Source organism: Psammomys obesus, unplaced genomic scaffold (genome assembly GCF_907164565.1).
Source record: "Psammomys obesus unplaced genomic scaffold, mPsaObe1.curated_primary_1811, whole genome shotgun sequence".
Classification (NCBI taxonomy): Eukaryota; Metazoa; Chordata; class Mammalia; order Rodentia; family Muridae; genus Psammomys; species Psammomys obesus.
Window position 1 is genome coordinate 812,744 of NW_026596079.1, and position 21,349 is coordinate 834,092.

A 21,349-nucleotide genomic window follows, 5' to 3' on the forward strand; every position below is an offset into this window, starting at 1 on the left:
TCATTCATTCATTCATTCATTCATTCATTCATTCATTCATTCATTCAGTGGTTTCTCGAGACAGGATTTCTCTGTGTAGTCCTGGCTTTCTTTGAGGAACTCTGAGATCTGCCTGCCTCTGCTGGGATTAAAGGCATTTGCCACAGCTTAGAGGAAGATTTTAAATGGCTGCTGAGAAAATGTACAATACAGGCTAGCCAGAAACCTTAAAAAGTGGTTAATGAGGGATCATTAGGGACTCTGAAACATTCCTGAGAATCCAAAGACTATGCACACATTAAAGCTGTGTATATGCTCAGGGAAGACCTGTGAGGGCCATAAGCTCTCCCTCTGGCATGAATGGGAAGTAGGATATAAAGTTGTGTTGTCAACTCCCAGGCTATGTGTTAAAGACGGGAATCAACACATACAGAGGCCCCGGGAAGACTGGAGCCTCACTGGTGCAGTTTTTGTTTTGTTTTGTTTTTTAAGGAAATTTCAGCTCCATTAACCCAATTAAATCAGCTAGCCAAAGTATAATGGCCACCAAGAATACAAACACAACATAATTAGTCCAAGGAAGTCACCAGAACTAACAATGGCACAATGACAAAGGTAACAGATGCAGGGGACATTGCACTTTCACAGTGGCCATCAAATACTAATGGAAAGTCAAAAGCCATGAGGCATTTCAACACAAAGCTATGGCCAGGACTGGTGAGATGGCCCAGCAGGTAAAGGCAACCACTGCCAAGCCACAGCCTGAGTTCAATTCCTGGTCCCCACTTAATAGAAGGCAAGAACTGACTTGATAAGTTGTCCTCTGACTTCGGCACACATGTACACATACACTCAAAACAGATGTGGATATGACTTTGTTGCTTGCAAGGCCCTTCCCTGGTCTTGAGTTTACCACTGGATTAAGAAGTGACATTATGAATCCCTTTTAGCTAAGTTTTTCAGTTTTTATTTTTTTAGATAAATGTAATTATAAAGAAAAGCTACAGCTTATAATAAATAGGAAAAAAAAAAGCAACCAATATCCTCCACATGTTGGACTCATAAGGATAGACTCTAATGTAGCTACTTTACTTAAAATAGCATGGCCAAAGACCTGGAGAACCAGACATGAAGGCCTAGGTATAAGGATGATGTCCTACTCAATGGAGACTCTCAGTAAAGCAATAAAAATGAAAAATAAGCACCAAGTCAAAATTCTGGAATTAGAAAGCACAACTCAGGTTAAAAATTCACTTAGGGACTCAAGAAGATGAGAACAGTAAGCAGTCAGTAAGCACAAAAATAGGCCAACTGAGGTTATAGTTTGAAGACAGAAAAAAATGGTGGTTTGAATAAGAATAATCCCCATAGGCTCACTTATTTGAATGCTTAGTCACTAGGGAGTGGTGCTATTTAAGAGGAATAGAAGGAATAGGAGGTATGGCTTTGTTGGAGAAAGTGTGCTTTCTCCACTTTGTTGGAGTGGGCTTTGAGGTTTCAAAAGCCCATGCCAGGCCCAGTGTCTGTTTGTCTCTCTGTCTGAGGATCACAATGTAGCTTTCAACTGCTCTAGCACCATTTGTGCTACCATGCTCCCTGCCTTGATGATAATGGACTAAGTCTCTAAAACTGTAAGCAAATCCCCAATGAGATGTTTTCTCTTGTAAGAGTTGCTGTGGTCATGGTGTCTCCTCACAGCAATAGAACAATGACTAAGATAGAGTGAATAAAGTGTACAGAGCTTCAGAGACCTGTGAGGCATTATTAGATGTTCACTGCTTGATGGGTGGGTTCAGGAGATGAGAATGGACAAATGACTATAGGAAAACTGATCAAGAACATACCAAATTTGATGAAAAACATCCAAGAAATGAACTTCAAACAGGAATAAAGTAAAGGGATTCATAAACAGTCACTTCATAATCCAACTGCCAAACTTAAGCTCAGAGAAGGGCCCTGAAAGCAGCCAAGTCACAGCCATATCAGCAGTGATGGCGGATGACACACTGATCAGCTGCAGGATGAAAACAGTTAATCAGAAATTCCTGTCTTTGAAAAGGAAAGGGAAAGCCTCACTTCTGGGCTGAGAATATGGAGTTCTGGAACAGTGCTTCCTCTCCAGTGACACACACAAAGCTTGTTTAGATCCTTTAATGTTGGGAGTTGGTCTGATGCCTCTATTTTGATACTAATTACTGTCCCTGCCTATATACACCTATCCTTGTTGTGCAAACTTGCCTAAGACATTATTCCTGACTAGTTAATAAAAAAGGTCTGTACCTGGGCAGGGCAGAAAGTGTGGCTGAGGTTTCTGGGCTTTTGAGGACAGGGAATAACAGAAAGCAGAGAGAGAGAGACAGGAAGAGATGAAGGTGGGTGCCATGATGGGTTAGCACGAAGAAGTAACCAGAAGTGGGCCAGGCAGGATGCTGAGGATGGTATAGATGAAGAAAACACCAAGATGAAAAATATAAGCAAGTATTTATAAGATTATGGTTGGGGGTTGAAGAGATGGCTCAGTGGTTAAGAGCACTGTCTGCTCTTCCAGAGGTCATGAGTTCAATTCCCAGCAACTACATGGTGGCTCACAACCATCTATAATGTGATCTGGTGCCCTCTTCTGGAGTGCAGATGTACATGCAGAATGAACACTCATATACATAAAAAAAAAAAAAAGAGATTATGGTTGGAAGGTAGTACAGTTAGGCATGGTTAAGGCAGATGGCATTGGATAGGGGCTGGGAGGTGGATGGTGAGGTTACTGAGATAGCATAAGTGAAATATCTGCCCAGACCAAGGTAAATAAGGCAATTACAAAATCTAACAGGTGTCTATGTTTTATTGTTTGTGAGAGCGGGTTAAATAATACCCCCCATGATATTTTAAGGCAAACAGTAAAATTATTTAGTTCACCATCATTTTATTTACAACAACAAATTAATGTCTCTGAAATTGTTCCACAGGCATCAAATAAGAATGACCAATGAAACCACTAAAACTCATTGGGCCTATGAGTAACTTTCACAAACTATAGTCTACTGCCCCTGTCCCTGAGCCCCCATATCAGACACTGCACCCTGGAAGGTGTGGTTAAGTTGTGGGGCCCTCTTCTCAGCTTGTTAAGGTTTGAGGGTACTACTGGAAGGATGTGTCTTCTCCATCCATAGGTTGATGAGATCACATTCCTGTTTGGACATATCTCCCACCTCTTAGTGCTCCCAGACAGACCTACCCTCATCCTAGGGGCAGAGAAGACCACGTCTATCCACCCTCACCTCAGGCGGCAGAAAGAGCAGACTATGCATGGTGAGCATGTTCAGCGGAAAAGTACAGTGGTTACTGCCCAGCCACATGTCCAGAAGATTTGCCCGAGGAGATACAATCCATAAGGAAGGCGCTCTGGCTTACTTGAAGTCAAACAGCACTGGGAAGCTCAATCCCCTGGTGTGCCAACAGTAAGTGAGCGGGGCTCCAGGCAGCCTGCCTAGATGAGAGAAGAAAGCTGCGAAGAGCCTTTGGGATTAGAACAAATGTAAGACTAACTCAAATCCGCTTTTGCTCCATGAACCTAGTAAAATATCCCCCCAATGCAGCCTTACAACCTCACTACTGCTCGCAAATTTAAGTTGATCTGACTGCCCAACAACTGGTGTCCCAGGGCATTACAGAAAACAGTAGCAAAATCAGGCAGTAACTGCTGGTGCGTCAATGCTGGATGTGACAACTGTGAGGCAAAAAATGTCATCAAGGCAGAAGCAGTCTTTCTGAAGCAGCTTAGCCCAGTCACAAGCAAGCAAGATGATGCAGCCACCATTGAGTCCCACAATATACAACTGACAAAAAATGTGAGACCAACAGAAGCTGAGAAGTGTGACTCATACCTGGTGGACAAGGAAAAACAACAGAAACTGCCCGAGAAGGACAATAAATTTAACAAACGATATAATGTTGCTGTAAACACACTGGGGGGAAAGGAGATGGCTCAGCAGTTAAGAGTGGTTACTGTTCTTGCAGGAGAGGCTATTTGGGTCCTCACACCTACAGAGCAGCTTACAAGTCTGGGATCTCCAGTTCCAGGGGACGGGGCACTCTCTTCTGGCCTCCATGGGCCCCAGGCAGTGTACTTTCATATATGCAGGTAAAACACTCATACACATAAAATAATAAACATGCTCAGAGAATAAGGAAATGTTTGAAGAAGCAAAGGAAGGACTACTAAACAGAGCATTGCTAATGGTAAATGTTCTAAGGGAGATTCTGCTTCAAATCCACCATGAAAAACTGAGCACAACAGATTTGAGTGCAAGGGAAAAATCAGTTTAGAAAATAGGGAGACAGGAGATAATGACGGGACTGAAAATTACTTCTGAAAAAGTAAATCACCTATGGTTTCTGTCAACAGCCAACTTATGGTACTAAAGAAACCACAAAAGCACTTTATATGTGCAGACTTTGTTTTGCCATTATTAACTAAGCAAATCAGCATAAAGTATCTAATAGCATTTATATTATAATAGTTATTATAAATCATCTGGGAATAATTTAAACTACATGGAAGAATGTGTGCAGGTTATATGAAAATATTACTCCAGGATACCAATGAAGGACTGTATTTAATATTTAATTCCCTGGCTGAAGAGATGGCTCAGCGGTTAAGAGCCCTGTTTGCTCTTCCAGAGGTCCTAAGTTCAACACCCAGCACCCACATGGTGGCTCACAACCATCTATATTGGGATCTGGTGCCCTCTTCTGGCGTGCAGGTGTATATGCGGATAGAGCACTCAGAAAATAAATCTTAAAAAACAAACCAAAAACAACAACAAAAACTAATTCCCCCCCCAAAAAAAAACAAAAAACAAAAACTAATTCCCTTGAGCAGCTGTAAAAGAAGCTATGTCTGTTGTTGTTCCTTCTTTTTTGGGGGGAGGGTATTCAAGACAGGGTTTCTCTTTGTAACAGTCCTAACTATCCTGGAACTCACTCTGTAGATCAGGCTGGCCTTGACCTCACAGAGATCACAGAGAGTGCAACCACTCTGCTAGAAGGATGTATTTCAAGCTTTGAAGTTTCCAGTCAGTCCAGACTGCTCTGTCCAGCAAAGTTATTGGCATAATGGAAGGAGAGACAAAAACTTATCATGACAAAAAGTCTAAACAGGGAGTTCATAATCATTAAGATCTACACAACATACTTAAAGCAATCCTTCAGACTGAAAGAAAGAAATCCATCCATGAAGCCAAAGGAAAGAATAAATCACTGTAGATAGAGTAGAATCACAGTTAAGCAATACCACAAAAGTCAACAGAGACAGGCAGCAGCACTGGGCCAGAAGAAGAGCAGACCAAATGCCAAATCTTTAGTCTCAGAGCAGATATTAATGAATGGAGAAAACAGACAGACAAACAAGAAAACCCCAAACAAAACAAGACACCAAAACCCAAAGAAAGAAAGACAGACAGAAGGAAAGAAAGAAACAAAGAAAGAAAACAAGTTGATTCTTTGAAAGGATAAGAATGATGAACCCATTACTAGGCATGGTGGCACACACTTAATCTCTGAATATGAGTGGGAGGCAGAGGCAGGCAGAAGTCTGTAGTTCAAGGCCAGCCTAGTCTATACAGTCAATTCCATGGAAGTCAGGATTATGTAGAGAAATCCCATCTTGGGCAAAATAAAACAAGGCAAACAAAAAGGCTGACAAACCCCTGACTAAAATTAGCTAAAAGGAAAAAAAAAAAAAAAAAAAAAAGATGGACCATCATTTTGAGACACCTACCACCCACCTGAATTAAATCAAGATGACATAAGTAATTAGATCTATAACAAGAAGTAAAATTCAAGCAACAAAGCAAAAATTCCCAAAAGCCACAAAATTTCCAGGCCCTGATTGATTTACTGGTACATTTTTACCAGGTCTAAAAAGAACTAACACCAAAGCGTCTCAAACTATTCTAGAAAGCATGAAAGGAAGGAGCATCAAACTATATTTTACTTTTAATTGTGTGTTCTCTGTGTGAGTATATGAACATGAGTGCAGGTATTCATTGTGGTGAGATACTGGCTCCCCTGCAGCTGGAGTTACAGGTGGTTATGAGTTGTCTAACATGGGCACTGGTAACGGAGCTTGGATCCTCTGTAAGATACTCTCTAGCCACTGAGCCATTTCTCCTGCCCTTACTAAACTTTTTTTTTTTTTTGAAGGAGTTTGTTTTGTTTTGTTTTGGGGGTGCAGGGTTTCTCTGTGTATCCTTGGCTGTCCCTGAACTCATGGAGATCTGCTGGGCATTGGGATTAAAGGGGTGCACCACCACGCCCAGCTGTTATGAAGGAGTTTTTTTATGACAATGTTTTATGATATCCAAAGCAGATAAAAGTACAGATAAAACCAGGAGTCTTTAATCCCAACACCTGGGAGGTTGAGGCAGGCAGATCTCTGTAAGTTCAAGGCCAGCCTGGTCTACAGAGTTCCACAAATAAACCTTTTCTTGAACAAATACAAACAATCCCCACCTTCAGCAATGTGGCTGGATATAATATTAATTTAAAAAAAATGAATAACCTTCCTTAAATACAAATGACAAACAGGTTGAGAAAGAAATCAGAAAAACAACACCCTTCCCAATAGCCACAAACAACAACAACAACAAAACCCCATAAAATATCTTGGGGTAGCCCTAACCAATCAAGTGAAAGACTTACATAACAAAACCTTCAAGTCTTTGAAGGAACAAATTGAAGGAGATATCATGGAAAGATCTTTGGTGTTCATGGATGGGTAGACCTAACATAGTAAAAATGGCCATCTTATTAAAAGCTATCCACAAATTCAATGCAATCACCACCAAATTTCCAGCACAATTACAGACCTTGAAAGGACAATACTCGATTTCATATGGAAAAACCCAGGACAGCTAAAACAATGCTGTTCAAGAAAAGAACTCCCAGAGGCATGATCACCCCTGTTTTAAGCTGTGCTACAGAGCTATAAGAAAACTACACAGTAGGGTGGGGGCTATAGCTGCCACAAAGTGAATAAACTGTAATTAATAAAAAAAAAAACCCAACTACAGAGTATACAGTATAAATGTTGATCATGTTGATCAAAGGAATTGAATCAAAGACGTAAGACATAAATCCACACACCTATGGATATCTAATTTTTGATAAAGAAGCCAGAAATATACAATAGAAAAAAGACAGCATCATCAACAAATGGTGCTGGTCTAACTGGATGTTTGTATGTATAAGGATGCAAATAGATCTATATTTATCACTCTGCACAAAACTCAAGTCCAAGTGGATCAAAGACCTTAACATTATACCAGACACACTGAACTTGACAGAAGAGAAAGTAGGGAACAGGAGACAGCTTTCTGAACAGAACACCTATAGCACAGACACTAATATTAACAATTAATAAACAGAACTCATCAAACTGAAAAGCTTCTATAAAGGAAAAAGACACTGTCAATAGGACAAAATGGTAGCCTACAGAATGGGAAAAGACTTTCACTAACTCCACATCTGACAGAGGACTAATACGCAAAATATATAAAGAACTCAAGAATCCAGACATCAACAAACCAAATAATCCAATTCAAAAATGGGATATAGATCTAAACATAGAATTCTTTTTTTTTTTTTAAAGATTTATTTATTATTTATACAGCATTCTGCCTGTACACCATAAGAGGGCACCAGATCTCATTACAGATGGTTATGAGCCACCATGCGGTTGCTCTGAAATGAACTCAGGACCTTTGGAAGAACAGAAGAACAGTCAGTGTTTTTAACCTCTGAGCCATCTCTCCAGCCCTAAACATAGAATTCTTAACAGAGGAATCCCTAATGGCCAAAAAGCACTTGAAGAAATGTTTAACATCCTCAACCATGTGTAAATGCAAATCAAAATGACTCTCAGATTCCATCTTACACATGTCAGAATGGCTAAGATAAAACATACAAGTTGTTGCAGGATATTTGATCCCATTGTGAACCTCAAAATTTTGAACTGTAAAACCCTGTTTCTTGTTTGGTATGATTAAGTCCTATCACAGACTTTTAATTCATTGTAAACAAGTTATTATTGTGTGGCTCAGCCCTAGCACACACCTTTAATCCAAAAGCATTAAATACATAGGATTTAATAAAGTTAACCCTAGGTCAAGAGGCAGAGAAAGAAACCAGCTGACAGGGATTAAAGAGTAGAAGGGACTTTGAGTTGAGGGGTATTTAAGGCAGCCTGGAGAAGAAAGGACTTTTTGGCTTTAGCTCTTCGGCTTTAGCTTAGGCCTTGGGTTTTTTTGGCCTTTTCCTCCTGAGCTGTCAGCTGAGCTACTGGGCCTTTTGGGGTTTTCCATCTGGACCTTAGCTGAGGATGGTCAGCTGGGTGCCTTCTCTGCCTCTCTGAGCTAGTGGGTTTTCACTGTGGCATCTGGCTCCTAAGTCTTTACTGAAAAAAATAGAACAGTTGGGATTTTTATTTTTTTAAAACAAGTGACAGCTCATGCTGGTGAGAATATGGCACAAGAGGAACACTCCTCTATCTCTGGTGGAGTGCAAACTTGTACAGTCACTATGGAAATCAATATGGTGGTTCCACAGACACAAACTACCTCAAGGCCCAGCTATACCATTCTTGGGCATATATACATATTCAAAGGATGTTCCATCCTAACACAAGGACACTTGCTCATTTATGTTCACAGCAGCTTTATTCATAATAGAAAAAATCAAGATGTCTGAAAACTGAAGAATGGATGAAGAAAATGTGGTACATTTACACTACGGAGTAGTACTTAGCTGTTAGAACAATAAAATAAAATCATGAAATTTTCAGGCAAATGGATGGAACTAGAAAAAAATTATCCCAAGCAAGGCAATCCAGACCCAAAGGACAAACATGAGTGTACTCACTTATCAGTGGACATTACCTACTAAGTAAAAGATGACCACACTGCAACCAACAGACTCAGAGAGGCTAAGTAACAAGGAGGGATCAAGGGCACACGAGTTTCCCTGGGAAGGGGAAACAGAAAAGACTTTGTGGGTAGACTTTGTGAGTGTAGGCATGAAAACAGGAGGGGTCAGGTCAGGAAGAGAAGGATGGAGGAACAGAGTTCCGAAGAGATGACTAAAATAAGGGACATTTAAGGGGGCATTGTGGAAATCCAGAGCAGTGAAAACTTTCTGGAACCTATGAGGGAGACCCTAACAAGGACCCCTAGTAATGGAGGATATGGAGACTGCCCTGGCCATCTCCTGTAATCAGGCATGGCTCCCAGTGACACCAGTCCTGCCTGCAAGATGTGCTGAGGCTCAGAGCATATGGGAGCAGTCAACCAATGACTAGTCTAACCTGAGGTCCAAGCCATGATGTGATCCCATGAAAGGGAGACTCTGCCTGGATGACTGGGAACCGGAAGCTGTTAAATGAGTAAAGAAGCAGTCTACAGAATTAGAAAAATCTTTGCTTGACAAATGACAAGTGAGTCTGTGAAACTACACAGTGAATCCCTATCTCAAGCACTCAGCAGACAAGACGCAGGCACATCTCTGCGAGCCGGAGGCAGCACACAATCACGTGTCTCTCCAGTAGAGCATCAAATGCCTTCCGACCTCCATGGACACCTGCACACAAACTCATGCATGTACACACACACACACATAATAAAAAGTAAAGAGGAAAAAAAAAATAGGGAACAAGAACGAGGGCCCTGGAGACAATGCAGGTAATACACTACTGTGACAATGTTTTCATTAAACAGTCCAGGAAGACGGATGTCTTCCCAGCCTAGTGGTGGCGGTGCACACCTTTAATTCCAGCACTTGAGGGCAGAGGCAGGCAGAGTTCTGTGAGTTTAAGGCCAGCCTGGCCTACAAAGCAAGTTCCAGGACAGCCAGGGCTACAGAGAAACCCTGTGTTGAAAAACCCCAAAACCGTAACACAACAACAACAACAGAAAACCCAAAACAACTTTACGGCTGACCTCATACTTTGGTTACAAGACAGAGAACTCAAGCTGGAAATCATCTAGAAATTTCTTCCTGCTGGCCAGCCTTCATGCCTCAGAGGGCTATGAAGGCTGCTTGGGGAGGAAAGTCATCAGTGGTTGACCCTACATGCTACAATACTGACTTGCTAAGCAAGATTTGTTCAGTGGCACAGTGGTGACACGAACAGAAAGGCCCACTCCTTGGTGGGGAGTGGAGTTTATGCCTGATCTGTAATCTGGTTAAAACCCCGGGACTTTTTAGAGACTCTGGGGGATATCTCAGATATCTCAATTTGCAACTCATGTTTGCAAATTGCACGTTATCAAACTGCCTTCTGGATTAGTGCTGTTCCCAACCTTTACTAAAAAACAAAACAAAACAAAACAAACCTTCTTTTTGCAGTGGGCAGTAGTTAAGGTAAACTCATAACCAGTCAAACTGCCAAGAATAAATGACTGTTCGGTGCTCAGCCCTAAAGGGGACATCTAAACCAAACTACTCTACCCTAAGGCACAGGGAGCATCACAGAAGAAATGGCTGAGAGAATGTGGGAGCAGGAGGATGGGGAGAAGTACTGTAAAACTCTGCCTTCTGGACATGAGTTGGCCATGGCACTCATGAACTCATGGTAGCTGTCACTGACCTGCGACTAGCAGAGACTGCTAATATTCCAGCACGATGCAGAAGGGTCACAGGAAGCCCCGCTAAAGCTAAGCAGCTATTGGTGGGTAAAGGCTGCTGGGGGGGAAGGATGGAGTCATTTTTCTTCAGGGGTTTTGCCAATGGTGTAAGTTATCCGTAACTCAGTAACTTCATGCCCATGCATGTGCAAGCAATACTAATGAACTAGGTGGGTTATAATGGGAAAAATAAATGAAAGAAGGAAAGGAACATGCTGGGAAGAAGGGTTCCAGAGGAAGTAGGAGTGGGATAAGAAAAGAATAAGAGGTTTAAAAAAAAAAAAAAGGGAGAGAGATACATTCAAGCCCCAAACTCCATACCTCAGAATGTAACTGTTTGTAAACAGGGTTGCTGCGCATGCAATTAGACAATGTGAGGTCATATCGGAGCACAGTGGACCCTTATTTGAGTGGATTAATGTTCTTACAATAAGACAGCCAAATAAAGTTGGTCACTCAGGGAGAATGCCAAGTAATGACAAATACAGACTAGAGTCATGCAGCTATAAACCAAGGAATAGCCCCAGAAAAACAGCAACAACCATAAGTAGAAAAGCAAGGAAGGGCACCTTCCTGTAGGCTGTAGACAAAGCAGAGCCTTGTCAACTTCTTTGGACTTGAATGGAAGTGCTTTCTCAAGATTCAGAACACATCCTATTTCCACTTTAGGACAGAGTTCTTACCTGATCACAGTGGCTGTCAAGGACTTGCTTGTGTTTTCTGATACTATTATAAATATTTCAACTAAAAGGAAAAAAAGATCATGTGTGTGTGCATGCCTGCAGAGGCCAGAAGAGGGCGTCAGAGCCTCTGGAGTGGGAGCTACGGATGGCTGTCAGGGGCCCTGACATGGGTACTGGGAATTGAATTTGGGTCTTCTGCAAGATCAGGAAGCACTTAACTGCTGAGCCATCTCTTCAGCCCTATCATAGTTCAATAATAATTCATTGTGTGTATTGACCCTGGATCTTGTGATCTTACAAATTGTTCTGTAGGTGCTTAAGGATTTTCTAAGTTATCCCGCTATTTTTTTAACAGACTTACTTCTTCCTTTCCAAGTTGTGTTTTATTATGGCTTACATTCATTTGCTACACCACACTGACTGGACGATCTACTACACCGTTAGGCAGAAAAGACAAAGCAGGCAACTTATCTTCTCTTCCAATCTCAGGAAGCATCTAGTCCTCACAATCAGCCACAGTATTTATAGACACTCTTTTCTCCATTGCTACTCTGTTTGCTGGTTTTCATCAAGAAGTGGGTGTTAAATTTTGTAACAGGCTTTTTGCTTAAGACACTTAAGTTTTCCTTATTTTTCCTGCTGATGTGATGTGAACTGAGTTTAGAATATGGGCATACTTGCATTTTAGGAGTTATTCTACTTTGTGTCTCAGTTTCTGTTAAATTATCAGTCATTTTAACCCCTTGGTTTTTATGCAATTTTCCTTTCTTTCCATTTTTGGAGGGGAGGGGTAAGACAGAGATTCATGTATTCCAGGCTGGCTTTGAACATGCTATATAGCCTCGATAACCTTGAACATTTCATCTTCCTGCCTCCACCTCTTGTGCAGCTGTTTTCTGTTCTACAGATAATTTCCAGTAGGATAGATTGCCTCTTTCCCCACACTTAAATTTTAAAGATTAAAAATATTTTTATGTATAGGAGGGTTTAGTGTTGAGTGTATATATGTGCACCACATGAATTCTTGGGTGCCTACAGAGGTCAGAAGGCATTGGATCCTCTGGAGCTGGAGTTACATACAGATGGCTGTGAACTACTAAGTGTGTGCTAGGCACTGAACTCAAGTCCTCAGCAAAAGCAACAAGTGTTCTTAACCACTCAGCCATCTTTGCAATGCCTTTATCTTTTAAAGATGTACCTTATGTGTATGAGTATTTTGCTAGAATGTATTTCTGCACATCATGAGCCTGCCTGGTGCCTGTGGTGACCAGAAGGTGCTAGATCCCCAGGAACTGGAGGTACAGATAGTTGTGAGCCATATCATGGGTGCTGGGAGTTAAACCCAGGTCCTTTGGAAGAGCAGCCAGTGTCTTAATCACTGAACCATCTTTCTAGCCCTTCCATCTCATGTTTTGGGACAAGGTCTTTCACTAGCCTAGAGATCACTGATTTGGATAGGCTGGCCAATATGCTCCAGAGATCCTTCTATCTCAGCTGTTTCAGTGCTGGGACTACATATGCTATCTGCTAGGCCCACCATAGTTTATTTGGGTGCTAGAGTTATTTTCTTTCTTTTTAAATATATATATTTATTTCTTTATTTTTACATTATTCCATTTCTTTATTTTATGCATAGTATATTACATTATTTTATTGCATTGGTCATTCTTTTTGTAAATTTATTTTTTAATTACAATTTATTCACTTTGTATCCCAGCTGTAGCCCCTTCCCTCCTCCCCTCACAATCCCACTCTCTCTCCTTTTATGCCCCATTCCCAGTCCACTGATAGGGGAGGACCTCCTCCCCTTCCATCTGACCCTAGCCTATCAGTTCTCATCAGGACTGGCTTCACTGTCTTCTTCTGTGGCCTGGTAAGGCTACTCCCCTGTCAGGGGAGGTGATCAAAGAGCTGGCCAATCAGTTCATGCCAGAGATAGTTCCTGTTCCCAGTAGTAGGGAACCCTCTTGGACACTGAGCTGCCATGGGCTACATCTGTGCAGGGGTTCTAGGTTATCTCCATGCATGGTCCTTGTTTGGAGTATCAGTCTCAGAAAAGACTGTTCCCTGTTTTTTCTTTTTTTTCCCCTCTTCCGATATCCATCCTGTTTGCCTTTCTGAATGAAGATTGAGCATCTTACCCAGGGTCTTGTGCTCAGATTTTTTGGTTTTGTTGCTCTCCTTGTGGACTCCTATCCCTTTCAGGTCTTTCTATCTCTCCCTTCTTTCATAAGATTCCCCGTACTCTGCCTGAGATTTCACCTTACACCCATCAGAATGGCTAAGATCAAAAACTCAAGTGAGAACACATGCTGGAGAGGATGTGGAGAAAGGGGAACCCTTCTCCATTGCTGGTGGGAATGTAAACTTGTACAATCACTTTGGAAATCAATCTGGCACTTTCTCAGACAAATAGGAATAGCGCTACTTCAAGATCCAGCTATACCACTTTTGGGCATATATCCAAAAGATGATCAGGTATATAACAAGGACATTTGCTCAACCATGTTTGTAGCAGCTTTATTTGTAATAGCTAAAAGCTGGAAATAACCCAGATGTCCTTCAGTTGAGGAATGGATACAGGAATTGTGGTACATTTACACAATGGAATATTACTCAGCAATTAATAAGGAAATCATAAAATTTGCAGGCAAATGGTGGTAACTAGAGAAGATCATCCTGAGTGAGGTATCCCAGAAGCAAAAAGACACACGTTATATACTAATTTATAAGTGGATATTAGACATATAATATAGGATAATCATACTAAAATCTGCACACCTAAAGAAGCTAATCAAGATGGAGGATCCTGGGTAAGATGCTCCATCTTCATTCAGAAAGGCAAACAGGATAGATATCAGAAGAGGGAGAAAACAGGGAACAGGACAGGAGCCTACCAGAGAGGGCCTCTGAAAGACTCTACCCAGCAGGTATCAAAGCAGCTGCTGAGACTCATAGCCAAATGTATTTATTTTTATTTTATGTATATGGTGTTTTGGCTGGATGCAGTTCCTACAGAGACTAGAAGAGGTCATCAGGTTCTCTGGAACTAGAGTTACAACAAAGAGTTGTCAGACACCATGTGGGTGCTGGGACTGGAACCTGGTACTCTGTAAGAGCTGTATACTGTTCTCACTTGTTAAGCCATTTCTCCAGCTTCTCCTCTCCACTTACACACAAAATGCACTTATTTATGTGTGCTTTTAGAAGTGCTGGTGTTGGAAGTCAGAAGACAACTGAAGGAGTTTGTTTATTCCTTTCACCACATAGGTCCTGAGGACTGCTTTCTGGTCATTAGGCTGGGTGAATGCCTTCTTCCCACGTTTTAAGGCTTGTTTTTTGAACATTTTACTCTGGGCTTAGCTAGTTCATGCTCAGACTTTGCCAGAACCTTTTATATTTATTCAATGTGGTTTCTCTTTTCTGGTTGGTTAAGATTTTAGTTACTCTGTAGCCTTGTGTGAGCTCTAACTGCTCAGCAGCAGTTCTGTCTCGAAGGAGTTCTTACCTCTTTTATAAAGGCTCACTTTATAAAACTGATTCCCTAAAGTTGTCATTTGACATACACCTGGACATTGTGCGCACACACACACACACACACACACACACACACACACACACACACTAATAGATGCTAGAAAGATGGCTCAGTTAATGCTTGTTGTATAAACATGAGGACTTAAATTCATTACTTTCGCAGCCAGGGGCTAGAGGGACAGCTCAGCAGTAAAGAGCACTTGTTGCTCTTGCAGAAGACTCAAGTTCAGTTTCCCAGATACATTTGGTGGCTAACAATCTGTAATTCCAGTTCCATAGGACCTGACAACCTCCTCTGGCCTCCAGAGTTACTGAGTGCTGGCAAAATACCCACGCACATAAAATAAAAACTAACTTTTTTGAGGAGTTCCTCTCTGTGTAGCCCTGCCTGTCCTGGAACTAATTATGTAGACCAGGGATTAAAGGCATGTACCACCACACCCAACAATAAATCTTGAAAAAAGGGCCAGGCGTGCTGCACATCTTTAATCCCAGCACTTGAGAGGCAGAGGCAGGAGGATCTCTTTGAGTTTAAGGCAGCTTGATCGACATAATAAGTTCCAGGACAGGTGTATACAGAGGAACTCTGTTTAAAAATTAAAAAAAAAAAAAAAAAATCAGAAAAAGAATTAGCATACACATAAATGCCCGACATAGTGGTGAGCACATATAATGCTAGCATTGAAGAGGCAGGAGGATCTCTGGAGGCCCTGCCGAGGCAGCCTATTCCAAACAGTGAGCTCTAGACCAGTAAAAAACCCTGCCTCAGAAATCCAGTTGGAGGGCTGGAGAGAAGACTGTGCATGTGCAGAGACAGTACCTAACAAGGATAGGTAGTGAGCAAGAGCTGGGCAAGTATGAGTTTGGTTGTTCTGGATAATATTTTTCAATACCTTTCCCTAAAGTGTCTTCCATTTTGTTCCTTATTTTAGGAATTGCCATACGTTTTCCTGAGCAATCTTATTACCTGTGTAAATCAAATGTCTTTTTTTTTTTTTTAAACATAAACCATTTTTTAATTTTTCCTTTGAAATCTTTACCTATAATTCTTGGAGGCACAATGAGTCCTTGGGAAGTCAACCTGCTCCTTTAAGACTATTCCTACTGTCCCTGAGGGCAAATGACCATAAACTCCAATAGATATTTTATAACACCAAATTTTTGAGGATAGTGTAATGTTTATCTATGGCCAACTCTAGAGCAGCACTGCCTGCAGAAACAAACATTAGATCTACAATAATTAGTTGAGGTTTTTCTGCCTGCTTGTTATTTGCTGGGTAACAAGAGGGAAACAGCACGTAATTTTGCTGTGGGGCTTTGAGATAGGCTCCTCAGTTCATTTCCCGATAGCAAGAACTTGCCTTGGATATCATACTTACTGGTCCAGTGGCAACCCCGGCCACATCGCCTGCACACCCTTGAAAATTTAGGCCTTCTTTCTGATTTATGTATTAGAAAAACCATTGCCCTTAGATATGCGTTGTTCACAATTTTGTTTCAAATGTCCATCTTTCCCACAATTAAAACACGGGCATTGTAATATCAGAGACCTCTAGCTATAGTTTGACCTATTATATTGACACGATATATGTTAGAACCAATATCATTTGTATTCTTTATCTATTCTTCGAGGCACTACTTGTCCCTTCAGTGGTCTTATGGCATTCTTTATAATCTACATTTGCATTTTTGAATGCTAGGGTTTCTGTCAACACTGGTCTTATGTCAGGGTCTGATATAGTCTTATTTATTGCTGAAATGAATCCTTGAAAAAAAAAATCAGTGAAGGCTTCTCCAGAGCCTTGTATAATTTTTGTAAACGATGTAGACTTTTTTCCTGGCTCCTCAACTTTGTCTCAGATGCCCTTAAAGCTGATAAACTATAGTGTTCTACGATTACTTCAAGTTGAACCTGTTCTTGTTTATTAGCATATCAATCTTCACCAATTAATGCTTCCTTATTATATTAATCCCCCCTCACACTACTGCGCTGTTCCAAATTCCTGGCTTCTCTCCACCACGAACTGGCTCTTAACAACAGGGAAATATAGTATGGTTTATTTTGTGTGCCTGGCCCTTTAAAGGACCCTAAGCCCTTCAGTGTCAGTTGCCTCTTGGACTTCTGGGTAAAAAGCCAACAGAGGCTGAGAGCTGGTAAGTATGACTGAGGAGTAGGCAGGAGTAGGGTACAGGAGACAGAAGAGTATGGTCAGAGAAGACGGTTCAAGAAGGAAAAGAGTAGGGCTAAAGAGAAGAGAAGAGATTGAGCAAAGTGAAAAGGAGAGATGGGTGAAAGTGAATTGGGCCAGCAGAGTGAGAAGACAGTTGGTGACGGTTGAGCCAGGAGAAGCTGAGCGGAGCCAGAGAAGACATTGTTAGGAGACAGGAGAAGAACCCACAAAGTAGCTGAAGAAAATATAAAGACTAAAAGCTACAAACTTGTCTCTGGTATACATGACCTCTGACATTTTGAGCCTGGCTGCCAGGTCTCTAAGGGTGGGGCCACTGGGCCTGTTAGTTCCTGCTGTCTGTCTGAGAATGAGCTCACCTGCCTGTCAGAGCTTGGGTGGCAGGAGTGGCCCTGCTTGTCCTAGGAATTCTGGATATGAACCATGCACAGCAGAGGACTCTGCTTTAAAATGCTTCATGTGATCCCATGAAGAATACAGAGGCGGATGGGTACCCCACCCCTGCGTTACTACCTAAGAGCACTCTGTCTCCAACAGCCTACCCCTGGACCCAGCTCCTCACAGTGCCTATTTGCACACTGGTATTCAGGAGACCCTCCAGCTTCTTCCATTACCGGGGATCCCCAGAGGCTCAACCCAGTCACTGCTACTCTCAAAGAGAAGAGAACCACATCATTAGGCTGGAATTGGGTGAGACCAGAAAGGAACCTAGCAACAACATTTAAGAAAATCTTCATTGTTAAGGCTATCAAAGGGGAAGGGGGTGTCTTAAAAATGAGACTTCATTAGCCAGGTGTGGTGGTATATGCCTGTAATCCCAGGATTCTAGGAGGCAGAGACAGGCATATCTCTGTGAGTTCAAGGCCAGCCTGGTCTACAAAGTGAGTCCAGGACAACCAGGGCTACACAGAGAAACCCTGCCTCAACATAAACAAAAAGAGACTTCATTACTTTTTTATGTCCCCGAAGTCTGGTCCTGGCCCTAAGGCTTCAGTTTCTGCCTGGTTCATTCTCCACCAGCCCTAGCACTTGTTTGGCACAAATCATGGCCCTCTTCCTGATTCTCAAGCTCCTCAGGAAGCTCTTGGAGCTGCATACCAAAGTCAGCCTATAGGCCAAGTGGGGCCTGGACTAGATCTTTTTAGATTTAGTAAGATAATAACTCTTGCCCTGCTTAGTCAGTTAAAAAATACACTCAGGAACCAAAGAGATGGTTAAGTAGGAAAGACAGCTTGCTGTACAGGCATGAGAATCTGAGTTTGGGTTTCCTAGCACCCATGCAAAGCTGGGTGTGGCTGTGTGCGCTTGTAAGCCCAGCACTGGGTGGAGTAGAAAGGACTGTTGGGGTTTGCTGACCGGCCAGCCTAGCTGCTAAAAGGCAAATTCAAGAGAGATACTTTCTTAAGGAAACAGGGCAGAGAGAGATAGGACATAGGACGTCCCCCTCGTGACTTTATACACATGTATACTTTATACATGTGTGTGTGTGCACACAAAAATAATCTTCTTCTAAGAACTAGAAGAACAAACAAACCCCACCACCATCTGTATTCTCTTGAGTTAAACAAATTGATTTCTCATGTTTCTTTTTAATATTTCTAGAAAGGACTAGACAAAATGATCTAACAAACTTGAAATCAGGTATACGTTCTGAACTTTTGTTTTTTTTTATTTAGGCTTGGTCCCCCATTTCAAAATGCACCGAGGCATCCTAGTCTTACTTAGTGGACAGAGGAGCCACAGCACAAAGGAGAAAAAGCCAGGGTTGAGAGATGACTCTATTTACAGAGCACCTGTATTATTCAAGTATTCTGCCTACTTGTTGCATCTCTTGGTACTAGATCTGGAGGCACCTTTGGTACAAGGTAAAAAGAAGCCTACTGAAGGAGGACCACCCACATCCATGTTCACATGCTGGAATGAATTTTACTGGGATCCTAAATCTCTCTAAGGCTGTGCTGTCTTCCAGGATCTGTCTGGGGAAACCCCCAGATCTCTTGAGGTCCTTGTTCTGGTGAAGCTCCTGTAATTGGATGAGGGCCAGGGATGAGGAATCAAATACCATAGAGTTGGAGATAGTGACCAATTCTGTCCCCAAGTGGTAGGAATGAGAAGCCAGACCTAGCAAGGCTCAGCAAAGGATTTTTGGGGCTAGTTGGGTTTTCCCATGTATTCAGCCTCCTTGTTCCGAGAATGTTAAGAAAATCTTTATCTGGAAGCCACTCAGAATAAGAATGTGGACCCAAAGCCTCCTGAGCAGAGTGTCTGCAGGAATGCTGTTAGGCCCTCACAGGACATGGATCAGGGGCATTATTTCCTATCTGTGGGCCAGATAGCTGGACCCAAGAAGCTCTGCTGCCCTTGTCTGGGCAAAACAAGGATGTTGTTCTTCCACTTGTCTGCCAGAGCTTGGTTTCTGTACTTATGGTCATGCCAGCTCCCATTGCTGTGTCTCATCCCTGCTGGATTCCCACTGCTGCTTTGTACGGGCTACTTGCCCACCCCTCCCAACATGCTAACAAGGCTCACAGGTGATGGGCAACTGTGTGGCTAGAAGGAGGTCACAGGGCAGATCAGATCCATCTTCATACTGAGAGGCCCTCATCACAACATCCTGTCCTAGAAGACTGTTCACTGGCACTTCACCCACATCTGCACCAATCCATAAGCAGAAACAGCAGGCAGATTACTAGACAGGATGGATCTTCCTAATAGGATTATGCTCAGACTATTCCAGAGGATATCTGCTATTCCTACTGGACCTAGGTAAGAAAGCTCCCTTTCAATCAGACGAAACAGAGGTGGAAAGATGGGGAAAGACAGAAGTGTAGGGTCATTTTCTCTTCCCAGGAGTATAAGGTCTAGGAGGGGTAGTGAACTGAAGATGGCCTCCAAGGAAACATGCTGCTCCTTTCCAGGACTACGGTGAAAGACCCACAGAGAGTCAGTGGGATGACCACAAAGAATGTCTAGTGAAAAGTGAAGTTCCGAGGTTTCTAGTCTTCTTTTTATTCCCAAGCACTCTTCAGGCAGCGCAGAGTTTAAAGAAACAAGCAACTGAGGGGCAGAAGCCTTGGCCTCCACATGCCACTCAGGCTTTTCTCCATTCTTGCCAGCATAAGAGACTAGTGTGCAGGAGGGAGTGCTCAGCAGAGCCTGAGATGCGCCAGATTTGGCTTGCAGAAGGTCAAGTAGGTGGCATCTAGAAGCCTCCATCCTCCAAAGGCTCCCTCTGAATCAGGATGACCTGTCTTCAGGCCATCATTTACTAGCTTTGCGCTCTGGCCCTCACTGCCTAGATGTGAACAGCAGATTCCAGTTTCCAACTTGACACAAACATGGAACCACCTCTGCAAGCCAGAGCTGCTGGTCCAGCAGGATCTGCGGTGTACACAGCCCGCTGCCAGGCAACAGAATAGGGCTCGATGCCACCCTCCGAGGGCCCGGCAAACTGTTCTGGCGTCTTAGGACTATCAGGGATGAGCTTGTGCTTCACATCCGCCTACTCTCCCTCTTCTTCCGTGCATTCGTTAGGCCCTCCACTTATTCTGAATGGCTGCCTAAAAGAAGGGCAGACAGACTCTGGGAAGCTATTCCTGTCAGTCAAAGACCCTGAACTGCAAGCCCCGTTCACACTGACCCAGTGAAATTTAGGATTCTGGGTTCCGGCCTACTCTCTTCGAGGTGCTCTGGGGGCGGGGCGCACTTCCTCCCCAGACAGCGGCTTCTCCCTCCAGGATGCCAGGAGGGCAAGTCGCGGCACCCGCAGGCCGCTTCTTCTAATCAGGTCCCCTCCCGCAACAGGACACTCCCTTGAAGGCCGCTCCGGCCTAAGCCAGCTCCTACCGGGCTCCAGCAGATGAGCGCGTCGGTGTCCGGGTCGCTCACGAGGGTCCAAAGCTTGGTTAGGAAGGCCGGGACGTTGCTGGGCCCCGCTGCACCGGGGCCCACGGCCAGATCCATCTCGGACGAAGCAGGCAGAGGCTGGGGTGGCGTTCTAGAAGAGTGGCCGAAGGCTGAGCTAGTGTCGTCTCTGACCCTGCTGTCCGGGCCGCTTCGCTGCCCGCTGCGCGCACATAGCAAGGCCTCGCATGGCCGCAGCCATCTTGCGACCGGCGCGCTCTGGCCAGGGCCAGGCCTGTATCCCATGTGCGCAGGCGCCGTGATCTGCCCCGCCCACCTCACAGGCCCGGCCCTTGGGTGGCTCGCCGCACTGTACGCCTGCGCAAGATAGCTTCACTCCGGGTGTTCACCAATCAGAGCCTGATTTGGGCGGGGCCTAGCT

General features: G+C 43.2%; 1 protein-coding gene across 4 annotated transcripts in view; it reads right to left on the reverse strand.

The window, feature by feature from the left end:
• Window positions 1-21,191, reverse strand: part of Hsf1 (heat shock transcription factor 1) — a 27,736-nt gene extending 6,545 nt beyond the window's left edge. For all 4 annotated transcript variants that reach the window (XM_055626623.1, XM_055626622.1, XM_055626621.1 and 1 more), the window contains exon 1: window positions 20,911-21,191. In XM_055626623.1, coding sequence (XP_055482598.1) covers window positions 20,911-21,027 — 117 coding nt within the window. In that variant the 5' untranslated portion in view covers window positions 21,028-21,191. The remainder of the gene's footprint in view (window positions 1-20,910) is intronic.
• Between the last annotated feature and the right edge of the window lie 158 nt (window positions 21,192-21,349).